Below are 26,324 nucleotides of genomic sequence, written 5' to 3'. Positions count from 1 at the left end.
TGCCTTCTGGGTATCAGGTCGCCTGCCGACTTCGTTAAATTATTTTCACTTATTAAATGTATATAAAGGGAATGTTTTCTTTAAAAAAAGATTTATTTATTTATTTGAAAGTTACACACAGAGAGAGAAGGTGAGGCAGAGAGAGAGAGAGGGAGGGAGGGAGAGAGAGAGAGAGAGAGAGAGAATGGTGTCTTCCATCCACTGGTTCACTCCCCAAATAGCTTCAATGGCCGGAGCTGTGCTGATCCGAAGCCAGGAGCCAGGAGCTTCTTCTGGGTCTCCCATGTGGGTGCGGGGGCCCAAGGACTTGGGCCATCTTCTACTGTTTTCCCAGCCCATAGCAGAGAGCTGGATCGGAAGTGGAGCTGCTGGATCTCGAACCGACGCCCATATGGGATGCCGGCACTGCAGGCGGCAGCTTTACCCGCTGCGCCACAGTGCTGGCCCCAGGGAATGTGTTTTCCTATTTACCACTTGTTGAATTCTTTATTTAGCGGAGGGTTCAGTTTGTGATAGTAGGGTAAATTGGAAGTGTGTCATTGTAAAAATTAAAAGAAAGGAAGGAGCAGAGAGGGTGGGGTGAGGGAAGCGAGGCAGGGGAGTGGGAATATCTTTATGCTCTTAAACTGTACACAGGAAATGCAGAAAGTCAGTCTTCTGTTTTACCCTCATTAGGTATCCTGACTTCCTGTCACCACATACAACCATTCGAGTTCAGTCTGGCCGGCACCCCGAGACGACCAGCTCTGGCCGGCACCCCGAGACTAGCAGCTACTTGACCATCTGACCCCACCACGACCTATAAACCCGATCCCACCTCTTTCCCCTGTTCCTCGCCATGCCCATGCCCTGCCTTCCTCTCCACACAGCCGAGGCTCTGTGGTCTCATCTCAGACACGCTCATTTTATCACCTTCTCCGGAGGGCACCCAGTCCCGAGAAATCCAACCATCTGCCTTTTCTGAGACCACCTCGACCAAGCCTCACCGCAGAAAACTGAGACCAAGCGTTACGACTGTGGTTTAAACTCGGCGCAGCCGTGGCCCAGAGCTGGGCCCTGGCCCATCTGCCACTTCCACCGTTTCCGCAGTCCCTCTCTCCTCCCCTCCTCAAACACGCGCTTCGCTGTCCTCATTCCCCTGAACACCGGCCTTACTGTCACTGAAGCAACCCGAGGAGACTGCCCCGCGCAGCCATCACAGCCACAGCGCCGTTCCATGCGGCCTTCTCCCTCGTCCACCAGGAACCGTCCGCTCCGCCTGCTCCTGAGGCCCGTGTCTCCACGCATGCGCCGCCTGGCTGGCTCTCTTCTCGGCAATTTGCTTACTAATTCCTCAGTGCAACTCTGCAGGCAGACGCTGCCCCGGGGGTACTTAGAAGGGTTGCAGACATGGAATGAAAGGTCCATTTTAGGGCACTGGCGCTGTGGTGTAGCAGGTAAAGCTGCTGCCTGCGACGCCAGCATCCCATATGGGCGCCAGTTCAAATCCCGGCTGCTCCGCTTCCGATCCAGCTCTGTGTTATGGCCTGGGAAAGCAGTGGAAAATGGCCCAAGTCCTTGGGCCCCTGCACCCATGTGGGAGACCTGGAGGAGGCTCCTGGCCCCTGGCTTCAGCCCAGCTCTGGCTGTTGTGGCCATTTGGGGAGTGAACCAATGGATGGAAGACCTTTCTGTCTCTCCCTCTCTCTGTCTGTAACTCTACCTCTCAAATAAATACATTTATCTTTTTTTAAAAAAAAAAGTTCATTTTAGCATAAAAAAGTCTGAAACCTATGCATATGACATATTTAAAAAGTTAATGAAAATAAGTATTATGGAAAAAATGCATGGGCTTTGAAATTTTTTTTTTGCATCAAAACAAACTTATCCTTTAATTCCACTTTTCTATGAATCCTTTATCTTTAATTTATTCATTCATTCATCAAATATTTGTTGGTTTGTTTGTTTGAGACTCAGAGAGACAAAAAGGGAGAACTCTGAATCCACTGGTTCCCCCTCCAAACACGAGCGAGGGCAGGGGTTGGGCCGAGGCTGAAGCCAGGAGCTGGGAGCCCAGTCCACGTCTCCCACATGGGCAGCAGGAACCCAGTTACTGGAGTCTGGCCACTGTCTGGCCGGGTCGGCGGCACTGGCCGGTGCTGGAGTCAAGTGCCAGAGGTGGGTACCAAGCCCAGACACTCCGACGTAGGTGAGGATGCTTAACCACCAGGCCAAGTGCCTGCCTCTGATCCCCACTTCACGGATGAAAATCATCCTACCGTCATGAGGTCAGCGCACACGCCGACAGGGGAAGCCCTGGACTCACGGGGCTGAACACTGGCAGAGTTCCGACGTGGGCCTGAGCGGGCTGATCCCAGAATCCGTGCTCTTTGCCAGCAACCCTGCTTCTCGGGTGCAGCCAATGCCCTCCCTCCTCCTCGAGGACATCAGCAGTTCTCTCCTGTCTCTCCCAGTCCAGACCATCAGCACATCACACGATAGAATTTCTCACGTATTTTAAATTCAAACACCTTGACCCCACATTATCTCCGGGTAAGCAGCCCATATCTCTGTCCCAACCTTCCTGCAAAATTTCTCAAACGCTGTCCATGTTCCCTGTGTCAGCTCCCCCCAGCCTCTCTCCTCCCTGTCTCTGCCAAATCCTCTCCAATTGAGGCTTAGACCCACCCAGCTCTGCTGACAAAGCCTTGGCCAAGGCCACAGGGGCTTCCACACCATACACACTAGGGTTGCATCCGAGTCTTCATGTTACTTTTTCACCTGGATCCCTTAACACGGCTCTCCTAACTCTGCAGCCCCAACCATCTTCAAAACGCTACACTCCCACCACTCCCCCGGAACCCTGCCCACCCCACCCCAGACACTGCACACAAGGCTGTCACCGACACCTGTCCTCTTTCACTCCAAGGAGGCTTCGCTCTTCCTGCTTCTGCGGCTGACACCACCCCCCACCCCGCGCCCACCCCCATAGCTCGATCCTTGGCCAGGTAGGATTTCAGAGAAAGCAAGGACAGTTTCTTCAAGCAGTTCTTCCACCCTGTCACGGCGTTCCCCTGTGGCTAGCAAGACCAAAGTCTGGCCACCTGCTTGGAATTGAATGAGGAAGAACTTTGACATTTTAGGAACATGATTCTACCAGAATCAAAAACCAGCCACTGCTTTTAACCAGTGGAGTGGGGGAGTTGAGATGGGAGTAGTGGCAATGGGAAGCAGACTCACCACCAGCTCTTCCCCGCAATGAGTTAGATGGACAAGAAGTGGCCAGCCACTGCTGACCCAGGTGCACAGGAAGAAGGGACCCCACGGGAAGGCTGCTTCCAGTTCAGGCAAAAAAATAAATAAATAAAATAGAGGGGATACTCAAGGCAGGAGGCTGAAAACCAGGCCTTTAACCGAGGAAAACAGAGCTAGGGTGAGATAAGACAAAAACTTCCTGTTCAAGTGTCCCGGGGACTCTGACACAGGTGGAGAGTATCCCTCACCCGAAATGCCTGGGAAGAGAAGTGTTTCAGACTTGACATGTTGAAATATTTGCACTCACATCATGAGGTTTCTGGAGGATGGAACCCAAGTCTCAACATGAAATTCATTTGTGTTTTATATGTGTCTTATTCACATAGCCTAAACGGGCCGTTCTGTACAGGGCTTGTGTGCGCCTGCATCTTGACTTGACCCGTTGCGCGGGGTGAGATGTGGAATTTCCCACTTGTGCGCTCATGCTGGAGTTCAAAAAGGTTCGGCTTGTATAGCATTTGAGTCTGGATTTTGAGACTGGAGATGCTCACTCCATAGTGATAGCATGCCAGATGTTCTAAGTTTCCACGGCCAGCAAGTATAAGTAGCTACAAGTAAGCATTAGTCTCGAGAGAAAGAGCAAGACAACCTTTGCAAAGAAAGCAAAAGTTCATTGCTCACCTTGAGGGGAAAAAAAAAAAACACTCAACCTCATGACAACAGGATACAAAGTAAATACAAATCCTCCAAGAAATCCCCATCAGCCCCACATGCTGAGGGTTTATTATTTTCTTCCATTAACTGTTATTTTTTTTTTTTTTTTGACAGGCAGAGTGGACAGTGTGAGAGAGAGACAGAGAGAAAGGTCTTCCTTTGCCGTTGGTTCACCCTCCAATGGCCAACGCGCGGCCGGCGCACCGCGCTGATCCGATGGCAGGAGCCAGGTACTTATCCTGGTCTCCCATGGGGTGCAGGGCCCAAGCACTTGGGCCATCCTCCACTGTACTCCCGGGCCACAGCAGAGAGCTGGCCTGGAAGAGGGGCAACCGGGACAGAATCCAGAGCCCCGACCGGGACTAGAACCCGGTGTGCCGGCGCTGCAAGGCGGAGGATTAGCCTAGTGAGCCGCGGCACCGGCCGACCCATTAACTGTTAACTTTTTTTTTCTAGGCATGAACAAATCTCCACATTTCTTCATTTATTAAGATTTATATTATTTATTTGAAAGGCAGAGTTAGAGAGGTCTTCTTTCTACTAGTTCACTCCCTAAATGACCGCAACAACCAGGTCTGGGCTCCAGGTCTCCCATGTGGGTGCAAGTCCTTGGGCCATCATCTGCCACTTTCCCAGGTGCATTAGCAGGGGGCTGGATCAGAGATGGCAGCTGGGACTTGAACCACTGCCCATCTGAGATGCCAGCACCCCAGACAGCGGCTTGATCTGCTACACCACAGCGCCAGCCCCCAGGTTCTTCTGTTTAAACACACCGGCTTCATCATACTCACCTGGGAACACCCCATCTGGATTAAATCCAGGCATCTGCCTTTTCTGAGACTGCCCCCTGGGCGGCTAAGCGCAACTAGGTTTAAATTCCTGTGCACCCATCTAAATGGTAAGAAAGGCTAACTCAATGGATTCTATTGTCAAAGTCCAGTATTTCTCACCTGCCCCTACGATTCTCTTTTAACTAGAACAATGTGGGCTAAAAACCTGCAGTTCATCATTGTCGTTCCTACACTGCACACACAACACGTGCCAGCCCCACCCCAAGGCTAGCCTCTCTGTGCTCGCTGTCTGTCCTGCCCCGTCCTCCCATCAGCACCGTGTCTTCAATGCCTCCTTCCCCAGCACCCATTCCCTTAGCCAACCCAGCGAAAGCCCCCCCCCCCCGTGTTCTGCAGAGGTGTGCCCCGCAGCGCTTGGGCATCTGTAATCTTTCCCTGGAGCGCTGTCCGGCCCATCCTGGGGGAGCTATCAGCAGCCCGAGGCGCGGCAGTCATGTTGGCTTTGGGTAATCTGCACATACCAGGCTCTCTGATCACCTCAGTAACTGACTTGACCTTACCCCCGCTACCACAGGAAGCATCGGCTGTTAGCAATCAGACAGGGCAGACCCTCACATGGATTGAATGAATGAATGAATGAATGAACGAAGGCGGCAGACACATGATCCCCAGACTTTTTAGGAGAGTTCAAAGAATTTCCCACTATTACAAACTCTGAAGACACTGTTAGTCTTGTTAGTTGTGACGACTGTGGACACACAGAGAAGTGCTCTTTTTGTGAGATATGCATGTTGGAGTATTCACCGTAAAATGCCAGGAAGCATATAGAATTTGAAATACTTCAACAGTGTGACCAGTCACTTCATTCCGGTTATGTGCATATTCTCGTCTTTTTGGACATTTAAAATGTAATTGGTAAGATGACAAGAATATATTAAGAACCTATTGTGATTGGCTCTACGTAAATCAGTAACAAATAACAGTAACGCTCCAACAGAAGAGTGTATTATAAGCCTGAGAAAGAAATATACAGGATAATTTAAAAGGTGCCAAAACCGAGTCACACTAGGATAACCAACGGACAGGATTCTAAACTACTTATGGGAAGCAGGAAGGGGGTTTACTACTTAGAAATATTCACATTTAAGAAAATAAATTTCAAATACTACATGAGACCAGAAAATATGATCAATTATTTATTTCTATTTTAGGGAAAATAAATTTTTCTTTACATATATTCTTTTGATTTTTCTTGTTACACATGTAAAAGCAGTATGTCCACTGAGATAAATAAATATAAATAAATATTACAAAAGAATCAGGATTTACAATTTGGCTATGAACATCTCACTTCAGAAACACAGAATCTTTCCTCATGTTGATACTGTAATTTCTCTGGACACTTTTAAGGATCTTAAACAAAAAAGACACCTTTCATGGGCTCTTTCATCAAAAACTCAAAACAAAACAGATTATCCTAAGGGCAGAATTTCAGCAAACGCATCTTACAATGGGCTAAATCCTGCGTCTTTATCGGTGTGTGTGCAACAAAGGAAGAACGAGCTGTTCATTCTCTACGCCTGCCTTGCCACCACGTCACCCAAGAAACTCAACATTCCTGCTGGTGCCTTCCCAATCCCTGGCCAATCCACCCAGACCCATGTTACTGGAATCCGGGAAGACGAAGGTACAGCCAAGGATTATTTTACAATGAGGCTCACTGTCCTTGGGAAACTTTACTTGGAAGAGACCGGAGTCAGCTTTTCTTTCTTTGTGATACCCAATGAATGCTCTAAATCTTAAAGTTTCCTTTGCAAGTCAAAATAGCATCACACATCGAGCGAAAAGGTCACAGACTACCTTGTCTTCATGCTTCCATTCTGGGCATGAGCAAAGTCTACACGTCCTCAAGCTGTTCAGGTTTTCAAAGGCTTTGGGTGTGTTGCCGGGACCAAGTCCTTTCCCCTTTGCTCTGCTCACACTCCTAAGAGACCTTAAAGACGACACCGCAGACCGAAGCACACTATTGCATTTATTACAGTCACTCCTCCAGAAAGTTCTAAGAAAACGGAAACAGTCTGTGCACTTGTGCTCACTCTCTTCCTTCTCTTCTTTGGCTAACGCAGCTAGCCAACGGTTATTAGCAGCACAAGCAAAACTGTCAATGTTACCCATGTGTGTCCTGAAAGTTAAAAAAAAAAAAAAAAACCACATCAAAATAGTTTTACTTACTGGTGAGAACCATTAATTTTTGGTTGTTATGTGATCAACTTTAAAAAAGACTGGATAATCTGGGGTGTGGAACAAATGCAAAATTAGTTAAGGGACAGAGTATGGGTAAACTTGGGCAGGGGGAGTTTAGTAGCGATAGCAACAATTAAAATACCACAGTTGAGATTTTTAGTTTCTTGAGATTAACAGCAGCCAAGCTACAATCATTTAGGATCATTTCCGATTAAACCAATGGAAAAGCCCCTGAGCACATGTAGAAGAGAGGAAAGATTCATCCAGGGATCACGGCATTGGAAAATGTGACAGATACATTGACGTCAAGTCGTTTCAGCTGATGGCTTTGCATAAAGACATAAGACATGACTTTTAAGATCTATAAACATGACAGAAAATATCTTAACACATATTACATTTCCTAAACACTGGACACTAAAAGCTACTAAGCAGAAGGAGAAACAAATACAAGACAGGCTGATCATCTCATGATGCAAACTGTGGCCATGAAAACATTTTCATTTAAGCCCTGATGTATCATCCCTTCCCCACCTCCAAATACCTGCGGCATTTCAGCATCTAATCATTACCACCAACCAAGTGCAAAGCACAGGATGAGATGATGAGCATAGTACGAAGCAGTCAAGAACAGATCACCTGTGCTGTGGTTGTGAGACCTCAGGTGTTAGTCACCCATTCAAGAAAGCAAGCAATTCCAGCAATAATAGAGACCGAAGCCTCTATTATCATGTTAGAGTAACAGAGAGAAGCCCTATGCCGACTGCGCTGACGGATACGTTGTAAGATACAGAAATGTGATTAAACTATAGATACCTTTTATAATTTATCAGAAGGTCTTACTTCTGAGGCATCATCAGTCACACTTAAATTATGAAACTTAACATTGAGTGCCTTGTTCTCATTTGTGTTATAAGTGCTGGATGGTAGAAAAGGAAAACTAATTCAATATATTAATTTTAATTTCAATCACAAAGTAAAATTAAGCATTAATCTACACTCCCATCCCTACACTAAGAACTTTCACACAAACCTCACATTTCTAACAGAACAGATCCTTTGACTAGCAAACAGAATGGTCAGAAGCAGCTGGCTCCAGGGTCACACTCACTACGTGCCCTGTCTTATTTAACTTCCAAGTTTCAGTGCGGTCAGTGTGACATCAGAATACCCAGGCACAGATAAAGCTAGCTCCTTCCCTTGATGGCTCACACTTTCAAAATCAGGCAAGGGAATAATGTGCATATGAAAATCACAAATTCTTTCTTAGGGATTTGCATGAATTTTCCTTTGACTCAGAAGTGGAGCCGTTAGATTTACTACAAATCCCCAAATGCCACACAGAGCAAGTATTTCCTCTATGTTCCAGCACGTTTCTTCCTATTAAAATAGCAGGATCCATTACTTTAGCCATGGCCACGAGAGAGCATGTAGCTAAGCTCATTACATTCTGCCCCCTTCTGACCCACAGACCCCAAAGCACTGGCTGTGGCCAGTTGACAGAATGCTATAAACGTATCGTCTACAATGTGATGACCTGGTGTCACTCTGTAGGAGAGCTGGAACAGTCACGGGAGGTCCCAAGACTGCAGGATTATTTTTTTCCTCCAGATTTGTCTTGCTGAGGCATCCAACCTCACACACTCCATGTGACACAGGGCTCTGACCGTATCGCCTGGGCACTGACACAGGTCCGGTGCCACGGAGCAGCAGGTTAAGCCTTTGCCTGTGGCTCTGCATCCCATACGGTTGCCGGTCTGAGTCCCGGCTGCTCCACTTCCGATCCAGCTCCCTGATAATGTGCCTGGGAAAGCAAAGGGAGATGGCCCACGTGCTTGGACCCCTGCAGCCACATGGGAGAGCCAGAAGCAGCCCTGGGTTCCTAGCTTTGGCCTGGCTGAGCCCTATTAGAGCTGGAGAGTGAGCCAGTGGATAGAAGACCTCTCTCTCTCTCTCTCTCTCCTCTCTCTGTAACTCTTTAAAAAAATAAATCTTTTAAAAACTTTCTGAAAAATCTGGACAGAAAATGGGATCTTACTATAGTTGCTAACATAGCATCTAAACTACTTTACTATCTGTAAAAACTATTAACTCCACACCCTGCCCAGACCTATCAAAAATCTTTTTACCAAAACTTTTACCAAAAGATTGAACCACTTAGTGATTTACAGAATGCTTATAATATAGTTTAATTTATAACAGGCTTAAAGATTTTATTATTTTAAAGAGAAAAGGAGTTATAGTGGGTGAAAAATAGAAGGCAAAGATCATGCAAAGGAGTAAAACAGGCAATTTAGTAGCAGAATTAAAAATATTAATTAGTGAAAACGTGGGCAGGCAATAGGGCAGCTTAGAAATAACCAAAGTTCCCATGAATTCCACAGTTTCCTAAAGAGTTAACTCTACAAAACAGGTCAATTCAAATCACCCTCTGTCTACATCAGAGCCAACCACAACACTGCACTTACTATGTGTGGATTCCAATTTCAAATACTACTGATGAGTCTTTTCATGCTGCTGCCTTAAAGTCCGAGTGCTTACTAGGTGCCAAGCATGCCCTACCCTCAGCTGACCACTCGCTTGCTTCTGATCTAGACTCCCAGGAGGTGGGTGCTGTATTTCCCCCACTTGCAGATGAGAAAACCTGGGCAAGGAGCTGTTAAGCTGCTAAGAGCCAAAGCTTGTAAATGGGAGGCCAGAACTCCAGCCCAGCAGGTAGGGCCTGCCCTCTTCACCCCTAGCCTGCTCTGGCTGGACTGGCATCTACTAGTGAACCTAACTCAGAACAACGCCTGATCGTGGGCAATTTAACATGGGGTTAGAAATTGACTTTCTCTCGATTTCTTTGCTTCTGTGTAACACACAGATACCACCATATTCTATCGGGCAGAACAAAAATGGTGATTTACTACAAAAGTAACACTCTGGCTTTCAAATCACTTTCCTTTGAAATGTGGTTAGTGGCTTTCTTCTATGCGAGAGAGGGAGAGAGGGAGAGGGGAGGGAGGGAGGGAGAGAGTCTTTTCATCCAAGATGGAAATTACAGATAGATGGAACAAAGAGAGAAAACATCAAGAAATGCAATATAGCCAGCATCAGGTCTTACTGGAAAAAAGCTAAGAATAAACTTTTAAAAGTCACCAGAATTTCTGCTCACCCTGATTTTCCATAGTCCCAGAAAATTTTGACTAGAATTAGGATACCAACTATTACAGTACCAGCAACAAGTCCTTGAGAGGGGAAAAACGTGGTAACACAGTTAATAGAAATACAAGCAATAACACACATGTACACTGCGGGGTCACAGTAAGATACACACTGGTTGAAAAGCAAACTGGAGGAGAAGACGTGAGCTGCATTTTGCCCACGGCTTTCTTCCATCCCAAGTTTGACCATAAACACTGCATGTTACTTGCCCTATTTTCTTTGAAAGAAAGAACATGTTTAAAGTGTCACAACATTCAAACACAACCTTTTGACACATTTGAGGGGATTTCAGAGTCTAAGCCTAACCATGCTCAATGTTCAACGTTTTGATCCCTGATCACTCGAACACGATGATCAGATGAAATTTTAGACCTAGCAGGTATTGTGGCGTTCACGTTCACGTTGTAGGTGTGTCAGTGGGTCTCAGAGAGGTGGCGGCTGCCCGTGTGGTTAGTGGGAAGGCCTTCTACTGAGTTCATAGTAGAGAGCAGCCATTTCCCCATCAAGGTAGACTGCGGGGTGAAATACATTCACCACGCCTGTGGAGTGTGCCTTCCAGGTTCAATCCATCACTCATGACATTTCATTGTTGTGTTTACTTTTAAGATTAAAGACATTATTTTGAGCTGAACAGCAGCAATTAATTGGCCAAGAAAGCTGGCCAGCAGCCAATCAATCAAGTTTACAACTTGTTTTTCAGACGATTTTACTTCTCTAAACCACTCGGTTCCCCCTTGTCCCGCCCCCTTCCCCCATCTCCGCCTCCACCTGCAGTGTTTTCAAGTCTACTCTTTTGATCTCTACTACAGAGGACATTACAGCTGACATCGGTGAAGCAACTGAAGCTAATGAGACTTAAATCAACAAAATACAGACTATGCCAAACGGATGCAAGACTTTAAAAAAAACCTACTTCCATAACAGGTACATTTTTAGAGTATTTTACCCAATCCATTTTTTTAAGTTGCTCTCTTAGCACTGTGTCATTGGCTTAGAAAGATTATCCACAAAATAACTCACAGCTCTTCAAAATTTGGAGCTCTTCTTCCCTTCACTAGTTCCTATTAGTCTCATCACTTATAATATCTCATTTTCAATTTAAATGACAAATGAAGACAGACAATCCACTCAAAAGTATTCAGGAACCTGGATGACACAAGTAAAAGACTATTCCAAGAACACTGGTCAACAGACATTTGTAATTCTAGAGAAAGTTTGCGGAGGCTGTATGAATTAACAGAAAATCAAAGCAAAACACAGGAATATGAGAAATAAAATTCAACACATCTTCTTAGTAAATTAATAAGTGCATATTCTCTCCCAAATTAGAAACCAACAAAACTTTCAGGCATATGGGCAGTACTCTGTGACCTCAAAACTCAGAAAAAATCCTCAAAACTCAGAAAAAATCCAAAGGTGAATCAGTGTTAATGTAAGATTCACACAACTTGGCAAAAATGAAGTATGAAATTATGTATGAAGTTATAATCATGATTAAAATGTCCTGGTCATTCAACTGAAGAACTGTAGGTAGGAAAATCAAGTTAAGTCTAGAAGGCATGTTTCTTTAACAAAAAGGAGTATTTAGTGAGATTCCCATGTGTACACACAGTACTACAGGAAGCGCTGAAGCCATCGCGACCTGTCCTCACTGGTCCCCTTCAGTCATCAGCACGGTGGCTGGCAGACCACGGAAGCAGGCAGTATATACTAGCAAATTACACTGAATGATACCTGTTGCTGCAGATGAGAAAAGTTAGACCAAAAGAGGGAAAGACAAACAATTCACTGCCAGAGAAAACCTGATTTCTAACTCCAGAGTCAAGCCAGAGCATGCGAACATGATTTTTAATAAAAATATGAAAATCTATATGAGATGGGCAACACACTGATCAAAGTATCGTCTCCACTCCCAGAGAACCTGCGGCAGAATCCTACTTCCAGGCGCTGGCGTGAATTCAGGGAGGCCTGTCTCTCTTCCTGAAGAGATGGGGGCTGACAAGGCTTCCAAAGGTCTCACTCGCCTAGCATTACCGTTACGGACAGCTGCGAAGGCTGTGGGTGGCTTCTGTTCTTACCTATAACCCTGTTTTAACGTACCAGACGACAAGGCCTGTGCACAAGGGACAGCACGCTGGAAAAGACTTCTGGAGATGGGACAAGAACGCACTTGGGTATATTTTACACTCTCTGATTTACAAACGCAGGTTCAACACCACCTCCTCCCGACATCCACAGGGGCCCCTAATTGACTGGGTTATCTTGAGATTTTCTATGTCTCTGTACTCTTTCAAATGTTTTAAATAAAAGAAATTCACACACTTCCTGTTCCAGATCCACAGGACCCTGTAACATATCCTGAACTACATTACCTGAGTATCAGGTAAGTAACTGCAATCGCCGTCACATGTAACGACACGTCTGCTAAGACACAGAGAAGAATCCTCTACTAGCCCCTTATGCATTTCACAGACTGACTTCAGATTCAAGTACACTTAGAGTTGGGCTAAGCTGCAACATGTGCCACGTTCAAGTAGATGGAAAAATACTTTAAGAATTCTCTTTTTCGCCGGCACTGTGGCTCACTAGGCTAATCCTCCGCCTTGCGGCGCCGGCACACCGGGTTCTAGTCCCGGTTGAGGCGCCGGATTCTGTCCCGGTTGCCCCTCTTCCAGGCCAGCTCTCTGCTGTGGCCCAGGAGTGCAGTGGAGGATGGCCAAGTGCTTGGGCCCTGCACCCGCATGGGAGACCAGGATAAGCACCTGGCTCCTGCCTTCGGATCTGCGCTGTGCGCCAGCCGCGGTGGCCATTGGAGGGTGAACCAACGGCAAAGGGAAGACCTTTCTCTCTGTCTCTCTCACTGTCCACTCTTTTTCTTGACTATTCCTTCCTTATCCTTGTGAGGGGTTTATGATTGTCACAATATAAGATCTCGCTAACGGAGAGAAAAGAACTGCAGAATTTTTAGAGAATCAGGGCTATGAGCAGATGTCAAAAAGCCTGTGGAAAATGGGGCCTAATATTTCTCCAAATGTGCGACTCACATCCGATGCATTGTGACCCGAGATGATCCGGAGTGTGCCCAATGAGCCATTAAATACAGGATTTTTGAAATAAAAAACCTGGTTATGATACAACCAAAAAAGTCAGTCTATTCTGTTGCAAAAGGTGTTTGAAATCTACACACACACAGCTCACTAGTCTAACTCACTTGTGCCAGCCGTCACCCTGTCACTAGGATGAGCATCTTCCCACCGACTGCTGTCTCAGGGCCCCTGGGCAACTGACCAATCCGGCAAAACGCCAGTTGTCACAGCTAAAGCCTACGCTGCAGGATCGCTGTGAGAGGCAAAGGGGAACAGTGCACCTCCAAATCTCAGTACAGTAACTGCCACCCAGCCATGCAAGTACCACCTGTAGCCTACTCTCTGGGGTGGCCAGGAGAACGGTCACCCGAACAGAAGCTTCTCTTGGGAAAATAAGAGTGACCGCATGCGATGACCGCTGCTCGTCACTCGGCCTCCGGCACGGAGCTAGGAGCTTGTGGACCCATTATCGCACTGAGCGTCCAAGACCTGAACCAGCGATCGTGATCTCCAGCCCCCAAACGAGAACCTGGGACTCATGGAGCTCAAGCTGATCACGTGGGCTGCATAATTACTCAACGAGAAACTTGGGATTCAAACTGAGCTCGGACGGACTCTGAGGCACCAGGTCTTTCTATATGACGCTGCCTTTAAAAAACAAAGACAAAAGCATTACACAGAGGACGTATTCTCAACCGGGCTGACGTCACCCCAAGGTGAAAAAATTCACTCTCCTTTAATGTCTAAAGCTCAGATGGAGATATGCGCTTCAAATGAACAAACAGATTTCTAGTGTATGTGTGCAATTTCAATCTCACAGAGGAAGGGTGAGGAATAAAATGCCTAAAAATGTTCTCTGTAGGAAGAGGCAGGAATGAAAAGAAAACTGAGAAATACGGATACAGAACCAGCGGGAAAGCATCTTTAAATTCGCAACAGCAGCATCGTTTTAAGGTAACACTGGGAGTTCCGTGAGGATGAACCAATCTCTCTTTTTCAGTGGAAGGCAAAAGGAAAAATGTCAAAGGATTAGAAAACTCTAGCATGACCCGCAGCATCTACTTGCACTACAGTGAAATCAACAAAAGCAATCTCATTGCACAGAGGTTACCTAGCTGTGAAGTAACAAACTGACTGGATTCATAGAATAAACTTAAGAAATAAAGATAATTTTCAGGTTTATATCTTTAAAGTTTAAGGTTACCCAAAATATGCTGTATGTCTGATTTAAGTAGGAAGGAGTTCCTCTTTCCTTTGGACCCAAGCTGGAATTACAACCGACCATGGGAAAAATGTTTCCTGGGAAATCTATGCTTCGAGAGGTTAAGGGAAAAAAATAGCACTTGAAACTTCCAAAGTCAGCGGGTGGGCGTGAGAAAACTCCTCTATGAAACTCACCCCTTGTGTACGCATTAAACCATTAAAGCATGCGATCTTCATTTAGAATGCATTTATTTCTATTTAAAATATAGAATGAACAAAGTGAATTCCAACTGTTGGAATCTTTCAAGATTAGCTTAGGAGAGGTTCATTCAAAATATAAAGAAACCATAATAAATAATAATAGTAGTAAGAATAGAAATATAATATCTGTTTCAGTTGTAGTACTCCTTGGCATGCATAAGGGAGTTTACTTATAAGTATAAAATGTTAAACACTTTTTAATAAAAGTATATATTCTATTGGACTTATCCGTAAACCAACTCTGCCACAGTGCTCCTTGGCAAACAAAGGAGTTCCTTAATCTTGTTAAGGCATCACATATCAGACAAGATGTCTAGGACAAATCAAGACTGGACCAAACGCTGGGAGACACTGCGGCACAGGTACGTTTGGGGCCTCCTGTCTACCACAGAATACTTTTCCTTAAGACAACTTTGCTTCAGATCATTAACAGGAAGGGGAGAACAGCAGGGTGGAGCTGATGGAAGCCCTCGGTATTCTTTGGGCTAGCAGAGAAATCAGGAATGGTCCGGGAATGGTTTCTGGTCACCCACGAAATACGGGGGGCTGGCCATGATGACTGAGGCCCTAGAGGGGAGCCCTGAGACAGTGGGCACGCAGCGACACTCGAGTCATTGGCCAAAGGATCTGCAGCCGTCCTGAAATGACCCTGGAGCAGGAACAAGGCTGGGAAGACAGGGGGGCGTACCGAGCACCTGCTGGGGTCCACAAAACCTGCCGGTAAAACCCACGCGCCCACTTTCTCGCAGGCAGCCACACACACTGCATTTTGATAGTTTTCCTAAGACAGTAAAAGGAAAATATTCTCTTCCAGGAATATGGATTGTACATCGCACACTGACGACAACTGGTTTTGACTCCCTGAGAGCCAAACTTACCAGATATAAGATAGGCAGCACCTAAAGAAAAAGAAGAAAGAAAAATTATGATGTTAAACAATTTTAATGTTCATTGATCCACTAGAAATTTTACATATGTAGGTACCTCAATAAACTACACCTGAGAGCTCCTAGGCAATCCAAACTATAAGGATTACAAATGTGTGAAAACAACTGCATATTATTAATCAGTAGACACAGATGTCCGTGTCTATACTTGATCAGTAGAGTCAACGCTATAAGCATAAGTTATGACAGCTCCTGAATACCAAAGCACATACCATCTCAATCTGGTCTTAGGACCTGATGTCCAGACACAAGTCTGTCTGCAGCGCTCTGTTAAATAACTGCTGATCTATCTTCCGATCGATAAACTCTCAGTCTGAGAGTTTACCTCTGAGTCCTTCCAGCACACTGCACCCACAGGCAAGTCACCTCATTGTAACATTCTATTTTTCCGTGCAAAAATACTGCTCTTAAGTGAGAGGAACGCACCTGCTTGGAATGCCACTTAGAACAGGCAACAGCACACAGCAGCAAAAGCAGGATGTGCAGGTGGCAAATGTGCTTAAATTCCAGCTTCCTCCCTGTGAGCTACCCAGTGTATGTCAATGCACAAGTGAATCTCTAACCCCTGAACTCCTCATCTACAACATAAAGCTAAAAACTCTTCTGGGAGGTTGTGGCAGGGACTGGAGCCAGCCAGCAGGAGGAGCAAGGCAGGCACAGGCCACGGCGGCACATTCTCTGTGAGTGGTAGAGACGGTTTTTTAAATAAGAACTAAATACAGTGCAGTTTATTATAAATGTCACATTACATTAGCATGGTATATTGTGAGTACATTATATCATACCTTGAAGGGATAAGCCAACTGCACAAGAGAGAGTTTGTGGCTGAATATTGCTTACATTTTATCATAACTGTCATTAGGCTTAAATTCATTGAATTACCTATATTTTTAAAATATTTCAGCACAGCTAGTTCTACAACTTATATAAAGAGAAACTTATTTCTCTTTGCCTTGCCCTATTAAAAATTGGATGCATCCAATCTAAATATTCAAGACTCAAATATATCATAGGAGGTAAAAAGTCCCTTACCAGAGTTAAAATTAATGAACTAAACTTAAATGAACCAACCTAAGTCACAAAACCAAGGCTGAGTGGAAAAAGCCAAGTGGGATAATGAAGTACACAACACATTGGTTATGTTAGTTATAAAGACATTCAAAACAGTATTACAGGTGCATACATGCCCCACAAGAATGGAAACATCGGGAGCAAGCCCATCACCCTAAGAGCAGTAATTAACTGCCTTCAAGGAGAAAAAGTGGCAGGAAATGTACAAGAGAACGCTATTATCTGTAACGTTTAACTTGTAAAAGTATCTGGGCCTGGGGCCAGCACTGTGGCACAGCAGCTAAGATGCAGGCGTGGCGGCACCTGCATCTCATGTGGGCTGTGGTTCAAGTCCCGGCTGTTCCACTTCCAATCCAGCTCCCTGCTGATGGCCCTGGGAAAGCACTGGAAGATGGCTCAAGTCCTTGGGCCCCTTTCACTGACATGGAATACCCGGAAGAAACTCCTGGCTCCTGGCTTCAGCCTGGCCCAGCCCTGGCTGTAGTAGCCATTTGGTGAGTGAACCAGTGGATGGAAGACCTCTCTCTCTCTGTCTCTCCCTCTCTCTGCTCACTCTTTCAAAATAAATAACTCTTTTAAAAAAAAATACCTGTGTCATGGTAAAATATGTAGGGCTCAAAATAACAATTATAAAATGTATGAAAAGAAGGTCATAATGTGTGAAGTTGTAATTTAAAAAAATTATTTGATGCCATTAGAGTGGCCAAAAGCAAGCAGTCACTGCATTTAACATGTTAAAGGGGAGGTTTGCATAGCAGGTGCAGTTTCACGGGTGAGCCGCAAGGGGGCGCTCCCGAGCAACAAGGTATAGCGCACAGTCAGCTCATTATCTGGGACTCCAGGAGTGGGAGGACCGTGTCCAGGACCCACAGAGCCTCGGAAAAGCGAGCAGCTGGAGGCTGGTAATCCATTTCTTGGCTTTTGTGGTGGTTACAGAAATATGTGCGTTAGAAAAGTTAAAGAGGTGCACATTAATTAATTAGTTAATTATTTGAGAGGCAGAGTAGCAGAAAGAGAGCTCCAATCACTGGCTCACTCCCCAAATGCCTGCAAGGCCTGAGGCAAAGCAGGAAGTCAAGAACTCAATCCAGGTCTCCACGGTGAGAGACAGGAGCCGTGGTATCAGGGAGCTGACGCTGGATCAGGAACTCGGAACTCTGCTGTGGGACCTGAGCTCTTTGTCAGCGTCTCCACTGCTAGGCTCAACACCTGCCCCATGTACACCCATTTCTTCTGCAGTTTTCTATGTGAGTGTTGACTTCAATTGGAAAACTGGGAAATTTTTAAAAGTTATCTCCTAGTTCAATCTTGTAGACATTTCCCCCCAAAAAAAATTTTTTTTTTTTTTTTTTTTGACAGGCAGAGTGGACAGTGAAAGAGAGAGACAGAGAGAGAAAGGTCTTCCTTTGCCGTTGGTTCACCCTCCAATGGCCGCCGCTGCAGCCGGCGCACCGTGCTGATCCGATGGCAGGAGCCAGGAGCCAGGTGCTTTTCCTGGTCTCCCATGGGGTGCAGGGCCCAAGCACCTGGGCCATCCTCCACTGCACTCCCTGGCCATAGCAGAGAGCTGGCCTGGAAGAGGGGCAACCGGGACAGAATCCGGCGCCCCGACCGGGACTAGAACCCGGTGTGCCGGCGCCGCAAGGTGGAGGATTAGCCTATTGAGCCACGGCGCCGGCCCCAAAAAATATTTTTTAAAAAATACGTCGTCCCCATTGGAAAATAAGGGTGTCTATGAAAATGATTATAGGCTGGGCAAGCTGTGAGGCACAGAGACATCCTGGTGGCCTGAGCTGCATTAAGTAGAGAAAATTTCATTCATTTGTGCAACAGGTTATTTCTGAAGCCTACAGGATAGTCTTCCATTTTCATAGAGCCATAATTTATTAACCTTGAAATAATGTCAAGTATTTATTTTAAAAAAATCTATATTTTCAATTACTTAGAAGACACTGAAATGCTGTCCCACATTTGCAACTCTAGGGAGCCTGGAGAGACGTCAGCATGGTTGAGGGATGCGTCTCCATCAGTGAACCAGACCCTAGAACCAACCTCAAGGATGGTACAAATCTGGTCCTTTGACGGGGTCTTGAAGAACTCCATGACTCCCAAAAGCAAGCACAGAAAACAGAATTTCTTCATCAGCCTTAGTCTAGCATTGCTTTTATGGGGACACAACTTTTTTCTGTATTATCATGCTTGTATTCTACAGATTTTCCCTAGCACAGTGCAAGCCTGCCTCCGAGGAAGGTCAAAGCGTTACTATGCAAAGCCCTAGCTACAGTAAGTTACCAACCACCAGCTGAGCCCTCCACACTTGCTCAAGTGGACAGCGCACAAGGCCCACATTTAGGAAACCTGAACGGTGTCAACTGACCTGCAGGCGAGCTTCCTTTGCCTTTGGTCGTGCCTGTCGTGTACACACGTGTGGTTGCCCTGGGAACAGGTACACCCTGTGTGGCTGTAACACGAGCAGAAGTAAATCTTGGGGTACTGCGGAGACCCTTGGTCAATGGGGCATGAAAAGCAGTGGACTTTTTGGTTGCTGAAAGACTCTGTGTAAAGGCAGGCTTTGAGACAGTGAACCTCTGCACTGTTGGTGTGGCCCGCGAAGCAGGAGGCTTAGCCGTGCTGGGACTCTGGGCGGCCGCGGGCATGTTTGCGGGCGAAGCGCCCGATGGGGGGGATGTCTGCGCTGCTGCTGGGGCCTCTGTGATGGCATCATGTGCTGGGGTGGGTTTCTGAGATGCTGGTGAGAGTCGTGGAGCTGAGACCGGTACCGTGCTGGGTTTCTGAGGGGCAGGTGTAGCGTCTGGAGCTGAGACAGGTTCTGTAACGATTTTCTGTGGTGCAGGTGTAGTGTCTGGAGCTGGAGCATGTGCTGTGGCGGGTTTCTGAGGTGCAGGTGTAGTGTCTGCAGCTGAAACAGGTACTGGGGTGGGTTTCTGAGGTGTAGGTATAGTGTCTGCAGCTGAAACAGGTACTGGGGTGGGTTTCTGAGGGGCAGGTGTAGCGTCTGGAGCTGAGACAGGTTCTGTAACGATTTTCTGAGGTGCAGGTGTAGTGTCTGCAGCTGGAGCATGTGCTGTGGCGGGTTTCTGAGGTGCAGGTGTAGTGTCTGCAGCTGAAACAGGTACTGTGGTGGGTTTCTGAGGGGCAGGTGTAGTGTCTGCGCCTATAACATTTACTGTGGTGGGTCTCTGAGATGCAGGTGTAGTGTCTGGAGCTGAAACAGGTACTGTGGTGGGTTTCTGAGGTGCAGGGGTAGCGTCTGCAGCTGGAACAGGTACTGTGGTGGGTTTCTGAGGTGCAGGTGTAGCGCCTGCAGCTGGAACGTTGACTGTGGTGGAATGCTGAGGTGTAGGTGTAGCGTCTGCAGCTGGAACAGGTACTGTGGTGGGTCTCTGAGATGCAGGTGTAGTGTCTGGAGCTGAAACAGGTACTGTGGCGGGTTTCTGAGGTGGTGCAGGTGTAGCGACTGTGGCTGGAACAGGTACTGTGGTGGGTTTCTGAGGTGCAGGTGTAGCGTCTGTAGCTGGAACAGGTACTGGGGTGGGTTTCTGAGGTGCAGGTGTAGCATCTGGAGCTGGAACAGGTACTGGGGTGGGTTTTTGAGGTGCAGGTGTAGCGTCTGCAGCTGGAACATTTACTGTGGTGGGTCTCTGAGATGCAGGTATAGCATCTATAGCTGAAACAAGTACTGTGGTGGGTTTCTGAGGTGCAGGTGTAGCGTCTGGAGCTGGAACAGGTACTGTGGTGGAATGCTGAGGTGTAGGTGTAGCGTCTGCAGCTGGAACAGGTACTGTGGTGGGTTTCTGAGGTGCAGGTGTAGCGTCTGCAGCTGGAACAGGTACTGGGGTGGAATGCTGAGGTGTAGGTGTAGCATCTGTACCTGGAACAATTACTTTGGTTGGCTTCTGAGCTGACGGAACTGTTGTAGATTCCTGAACTTCTGGTGGAGGCTTGGGAGGTACATGTCTTCCTGTGGAAGAAAAATGTAAAAGAAAAAATTAGCTAAATATTGCTGTCTAAGAGGTTTTAGCCATTGCTTGTTCTATGGCTATTTTCTTGTTTCTCTCCACAAACACCTGTGTACGACTTCTGGGAAACAAGTCCTAATGTGCATTTCCCAAGGAGCTGAAATGCTTTATGTCTCTGCTTTGACATAAATTACATCTACAGGAAACTGAAGTGGTATGGAGGCTCTTAGGATGTTTTTTATGTGAAAAAGGGAAACCAGTGTTGAAGGCAGTAGTGATGTAATTCTGTGACACACATCTATCTTTTCATTCCAAAAGCGTCTTCCTTGGCTCATGCCAACACCAGAGAACAATGGGATGCGATCACTGGACCGACAGACGTCGAGGCAGACTCACTCTCTCCAGTCTCTCCGGGACCTTGCAGAGGCTTGGGAGCTTTGTCTTGTTTCTCTTCTGTTTTAAAAGTGATCTGTCAGTCTGGGCAAAGAGAAGTCCCCTTTCTCCTGGGATGCTGCACACCAGCTTCCCCTATGTTATTTTCATTCCTTTCCAGGTTTCAGGCCAGATAACAATATGAAACTCCTGCTACAGGTGCAGTCTGAGAATCTAACCACGTAGCAATGCCTGCAGTTTTGGGAGCCTGTTTGCTGCCCTCCTAAGGCAGGGCTCAGCAGTGGCCTGGTTTCACCACATACGTGGGGGCTTCAGAAAGAGTGCTAGCAGTGGAATTACAGGGTGAGTTTATTGTGGTGTGAAACAAATGCTGAAATCCATGCAATTTTTTCATCACATACATTTTCTTTGAGTTTTTTTGAAGACTCTTTGTATACATGGATTTCAAAATTGTTACACCGAAATAAACATCTCTTAATTGCATTTTCCATGAACCTCAGGACGTACCCAGATTCTGAGGGGCCTGTGGCAGGTTCTCTCATCCCTCTGAGCTTTGGTTTTCTCCTCTGCAAAATGAGGATAAAACAGAGCAACAGGCTTTCGGGAACTCACTTCGGTCAGGGATTTCAGTGTCTGTCCCGGAAGCCACAGGAGCCAGCATCCAGGACCACTACTGCCAGCCCCACCCACGTTCTGTGCCTCTATCTGCTCCTGTGGCTCCTCTCTCAGTCTGTGCTGCTGGTGGTCTCATGTCAGGCCTAAGACGTGGCCTCGGCCCACAGGCAGACTCGGCACATGCTCCCAAGGGAAAAAGACAACCTGCCCACCCCCAAGGGTTTGCCTTCCCTCCAACCACAGAACTTGAGTTCACCTAGTCCTGCTGCTTCCCCGCTGTACCTTACGGCTCTAATGATGGCTGCTTTTTGGTTATCTACCTGGGTTTTGCAGTTGCTGCAATAGGAATATTGACTGACCTGCCATGACCTACTTGATACTGCCATAGAGCTTTAAGCTCTAAATAACTAATGCTTTAATGAAACAGAAAAATGGAAACAGGAAAAGGAAATGGAAATAGGAAAATAAATATGAAGACCACACCCCCACCAAATTTCACTCATAATGAAAAGAGTTGACAGGGCCGGTGCTGTGGCATAGCAGGTAAAGCTGCCATCTGCAGTGCCGGCATCCCATATGGGCACCGGTTCAAGCCCTGGTTGCTCCACTTCCGATCCAGCTCTCTGCTATGGCCTGGGAAAGCAGTAGAAGATGGCCCAAGTCCCTTTCACCTGCATGGGAGACCCAGAAGAAGCTCCTGGCTCCTGGCTTCAGATCAGCGCAGCTCTGGCCATTGCAGCCAACTAGAGAGTGAACCAGCAGTTGGAAGACCTCTCTCTCTCTCTGTCTCTCCTCTCTGTGTAACTCTGACTTACAAATAAATAAATAAATCTTTTTTTTAAAAAAAGAGTTGAAAGAATAAGTTTAATTTTCACCATTTAAACTGCCACATCTCCTATCATAATCATCCATCACAACTTAAACAAACGCCATCTGTGTAATGTTTGCTCCAGCTTTATGACGGCTTTGAACAACTTTGCAAGTATTTACTTATTACTTATTTGAAAGGCAGGGGGAGAGACAGATAGTGACAGAGAGGTCTCCCAAATTCTAGCTCACTCCCTCAACACAACAGCTGGGGCCAGGCCAGGCCAAAGCCAAGAGCCTAGAATTCAATCTCTACCTCTCAGGGGGTGGTAGGGACTTTAGCACTTGATCCACCATCCATTGCTTCCCAGGGTATACACTAGCGGGCAGCTGGAATGGGAAGCAGAGCGGGACCTGAACCCAGGCACTTCAGTATGGAGCGCAGGCATCCTACACAGCCGCTTATCTGCTGTGTCAAAGGCTCACCCTTAAATATCTCTTTTAAAATATATTTAGGGGCAGGTATTGTGATGCCACTCCACACTGTAGTGCCAGTTAAAGTCTCACTGGTCTACTTCTTCTTAAAGTATTTATTTATTTGTTTGACAGTCAGAAGCACAAAGCGAGATAGAGACACAGATATCTTCCATCCGCTGGCTCACTCCCCAGAGAGCCACACAGCCAGAGCTGAGCCAGGCCAGAGTCAGGAGCTTCGTCCGGGTCTCCCACATGGGTGGCAAGGGCCTAAACACTTGGTTTGTTTTCTGCTGCTTTCCCAGACCATTTGCAGGGAGCTGAACTGGAACTGAAGCAGCCGGGACACAAACCAGCACGCATATGGGATGCCAGCATGGCAGGCAGCGGCTTTACCCGCTACCGTAACACCAGCCCCTCACTAGTCTATTTCTGATGTAGCTTGCTGTTAACAAATCTTGGGAGGCAGCAGATGATAGCCCAAGCGCTTGGACCTCTGTCACTTATGGGGGAGACCTGGAGAGAGTTCTGGGGCTCCAGTTTCGGTCTGGTGCTGCCATGGGTATTGTGTGCATTTGCAGCATAAAACAACGGATGGGATCTCCCTCTGTGTCACTCTGTCTTCCAAGTAGATGAAAACAGTAAATATAAAGACACATTTTTAATTCTTGAAAAATCTCTTCTAGGAATTGTGAGCATATATAGTCTGGACGCAAAAGACATTAAGGAGAAATGTCCAGGAGGATGAGAAAGAGCAGTCAGAAACAGAGAGGTTCTGGATGCAGAAAATAAATGAGAGAAACCCTGTGGAGCCAACAGCTCGGTGAGGCTTTCCCAGATGTCCCCGGCACGGTCATGATTTAGAGCCAAGAATCTCCTTCCAATGTGACAAAATAACTTCATATATTCTCTGAATAAGCAAAGAGAGATATCTGTATTAACTTACTGAAAGGAACATGGTGTGAATGGCAAATTTAAGTTAATTCACTACAAACATAAGATATGTATCCCACATATGCATATGCAAACCATAGACTCCTTTGAAAATTTACTAAAAAACTGTCCCATGGGAAAATGCAGATCTGCCTCCATGCAGCATTTTACACTCACCACAGTCCCTATTACAAGGTAAGAATCAAGCAAAAATGGGATAATCCAAACTGATTACCTCTGCACTCGGGAGCTGGGCCGCTCCACACTCCTTCTTCATTCTCTGCGTCGCAATAAATAGAATGCTGTCCAACCAGAGTGAAGCCTCTGTTGCATTCATATGTTACGGTCTGTCTATATACATAAATGCTAGATTCTTCTTTAATCATTCCATTCTCAATTTTTGGAGGTTCTGGACAAGAAATTTCTTTAAAAAAATTACAACATCTTTTAAATAAATAAAACTTGTAAGGTATTTTTACAAATAAGTAAGACTAAAACATGTTAAAGAGTCTACTCAAAGACATCAAAGTCTGCCCTCTTTCTAAACTCAGCAATACCCACAAAGGAAGCACACATGTCTAGTCAGTAATAGAAAAAATATTTGGCACACTGAATACAAACACAGTAGAATGTGAACGCGAACCCTGAGACCCATTTACAGAAATAAGATTCAGAACATGCTTGTAAAACAAAAATTACAATAAAGCCTGCACATGTTACTTATCAAGCTGGTGCTGGAAAATAAAATACGGGCTGACACGTTGTAGGAGCTGAGAAGTCGAAGTGGAACAGAGAGAGAAGACGTCAGGGAGGAAGCACATCGAGAGCTTAAACCTCATACGAATCCTTCTAGGAGCAGAAAGCAGGGTCTGTCACTGCAGGGATGGGGTGGGGGTGGGAGGATGACACCAAATGAGAGGAGCCAGGAATTCGGGTGGGATGCCTGAGAAGAAAGGACGGGTCTTTCGGGGTGGAGCAGGAGGCCTTGGATGTCAAGGTCACATTTTGACTCCGAGTGAGAGCTGTTTCACACGTATTGACTCACAGAGACTTTGATTCAGAATAAACCTTCCGGAGCAGGTGAATTTGTAAAACAAATTCAAGCAGGGTTGCTCTAGTTATACACAGAGGCCTCTCTCTCTCTCTCTCTCTCTCTCTGGAAGTTGCCCTGATAAAAAATTCCACGGTTCTACATCCTCTAGAGACATTGTCATCTTTTGTTCTTTTTCTTTTTAAGCAAGAAAGCAATGTGATCACCTGTGCATCGAACTGCATTACACCAAATGCACTTAGGTTTGCACGGAAACCAGCAACGCTTAGGCTGCTCATCAAAGCAAGGCCCAAGAACAGGCTATTCTGACGGCACTGAGTTAGGGTCTACACACATCACCAGGTTCAGTCTCGGCATTTTCTGAGTAACTAGCACACAAATCATTGTTCTACAGGCAGAAATGTGACCCCGAACAAGATTCAGGTCCTCTGTCTCAAAACCCAGTGGAGAAAGAGACTCAAAGAGCTCATTTCAATACAAAACCGGAGGGCCGTCGCCAGAGTGCACAAGCGGCACGCAGGGAAGACAGGCGAGCAGACGAGGAGAAGTTCCTCGAGGCCCAGAAGAACCCAGTCTTAGAGGAGAAAACAGTCAAGGAAAGGGGCTGCAGCGCCCACGACAGCAATGACACAGACACTTGTGTGTGTGTTTTTTTTTTCTTTGCACTGAATCAAGTTTAACCCTCCTCTACACCCAGACTTCTCAAAATCTCAGGAAGTGGTGGGGGTGAGGGGGTAGGAAGGAAAAATAACTGGACATTTTTGCATAAACCGTAACTCTCGTGATCACTCCTAAGAGCAGACTCACAAAGGTCCCCAGGCCCACCTGTAGGAGCTGTTCTCCTCCAGTGGTGAGACGCTTCCAGGTGGGAGAGACAGGACCCTGCTTTAGACCTCCATCCCCTTGGGAGGGGAACTGGGGCAAATGTCTGTTATATCATTGAAGTGTTTTGTTGTTTTTATACATGTCTGAATAAAAATGCCAAAGTTTTTTTCAAAAAAAAAAAAAAAAAGCCTGAGGCACGCGGAAAACTCAAAGCAGCTTGCAGAGACAAAGCACGAAGTACGAGGGCAAGACAGCAACGTGGAGACGCAGGTACACATGCTCAGGCGCTCGGCCTTGGTAGGGATGGGAAATACTCATCAGCTTTCAGAAGCAGAGAGACAAGACACATCCGTGTCACAGACCCAGCACTCTGGGTAGAACACAGGGGCAGTCCTTGGCCGGCGCCGCGGCTCACTAGGCTAATCCTCCGCCTTGCGGCACCGGCACACTGGGTTCTAGTCCCGGTTAGCGCGCCAGATTCTGTCCTG

At 46.4% G+C, this 26,324-nt stretch overlaps 2 protein-coding genes across 13 annotated transcripts in view; both read right to left on the bottom strand.

Annotated features, from left to right (window-relative positions):
- Positions 1–5,922: 5,922 nt before the first annotated feature.
- The window catches only part of CD55 (CD55 molecule (Cromer blood group)), a 29,246-nt gene continuing 8,844 nt past the window's right edge, over positions 5,923–26,324 (bottom strand). For 2 of the 12 annotated variants that reach the window (XM_070055223.1, XM_051820506.2), the window contains 7 exons: positions 24,196–24,384; positions 20,651–20,740; positions 19,136–19,219; positions 15,619–15,639; positions 10,141–10,213; positions 7,800–7,902; positions 5,923–6,921 (listed from right to left, as the gene is read on the bottom strand). In XM_070055223.1, coding sequence (XP_069911324.1) covers positions 7,803–7,902; positions 10,141–10,213; positions 15,619–15,639; positions 19,136–19,219; positions 20,651–20,740; positions 24,196–24,384 — 557 coding nt within the window. In that variant the 3' untranslated portion in view covers positions 5,923–6,921; positions 7,800–7,802. Of the gene's footprint in view, positions 6,922–7,799; positions 7,903–10,140; positions 10,214–13,060; positions 15,407–15,618; positions 15,640–19,135; positions 19,220–20,650; positions 20,741–24,195; positions 24,385–26,324 lie in introns of those variants that run through there. The other 10 variants (XM_051820504.2, XM_051820502.2, XR_011381395.1 and 7 more) reach the window with 9 other exon arrangements.
- On the bottom strand, positions 19,224–20,645 carry LOC138845077 (uncharacterized; the record flags this gene model as incomplete). Its single annotated transcript, XM_070056209.1, has 1 exon — positions 19,224–20,645. A coding segment is annotated over one exon (1,422 nt), but the record flags the coding sequence as incomplete, so codon positions are not given.

This window comes from Oryctolagus cuniculus, chromosome 13 (assembly GCF_964237555.1).
Source record: "Oryctolagus cuniculus chromosome 13, mOryCun1.1, whole genome shotgun sequence".
Classification (NCBI taxonomy): Eukaryota; Metazoa; Chordata; class Mammalia; order Lagomorpha; family Leporidae; genus Oryctolagus; species Oryctolagus cuniculus.
Note: the sequence above shows the minus strand (reverse complement) of the source record. Positions and strands in the feature narration are given on the sequence as shown.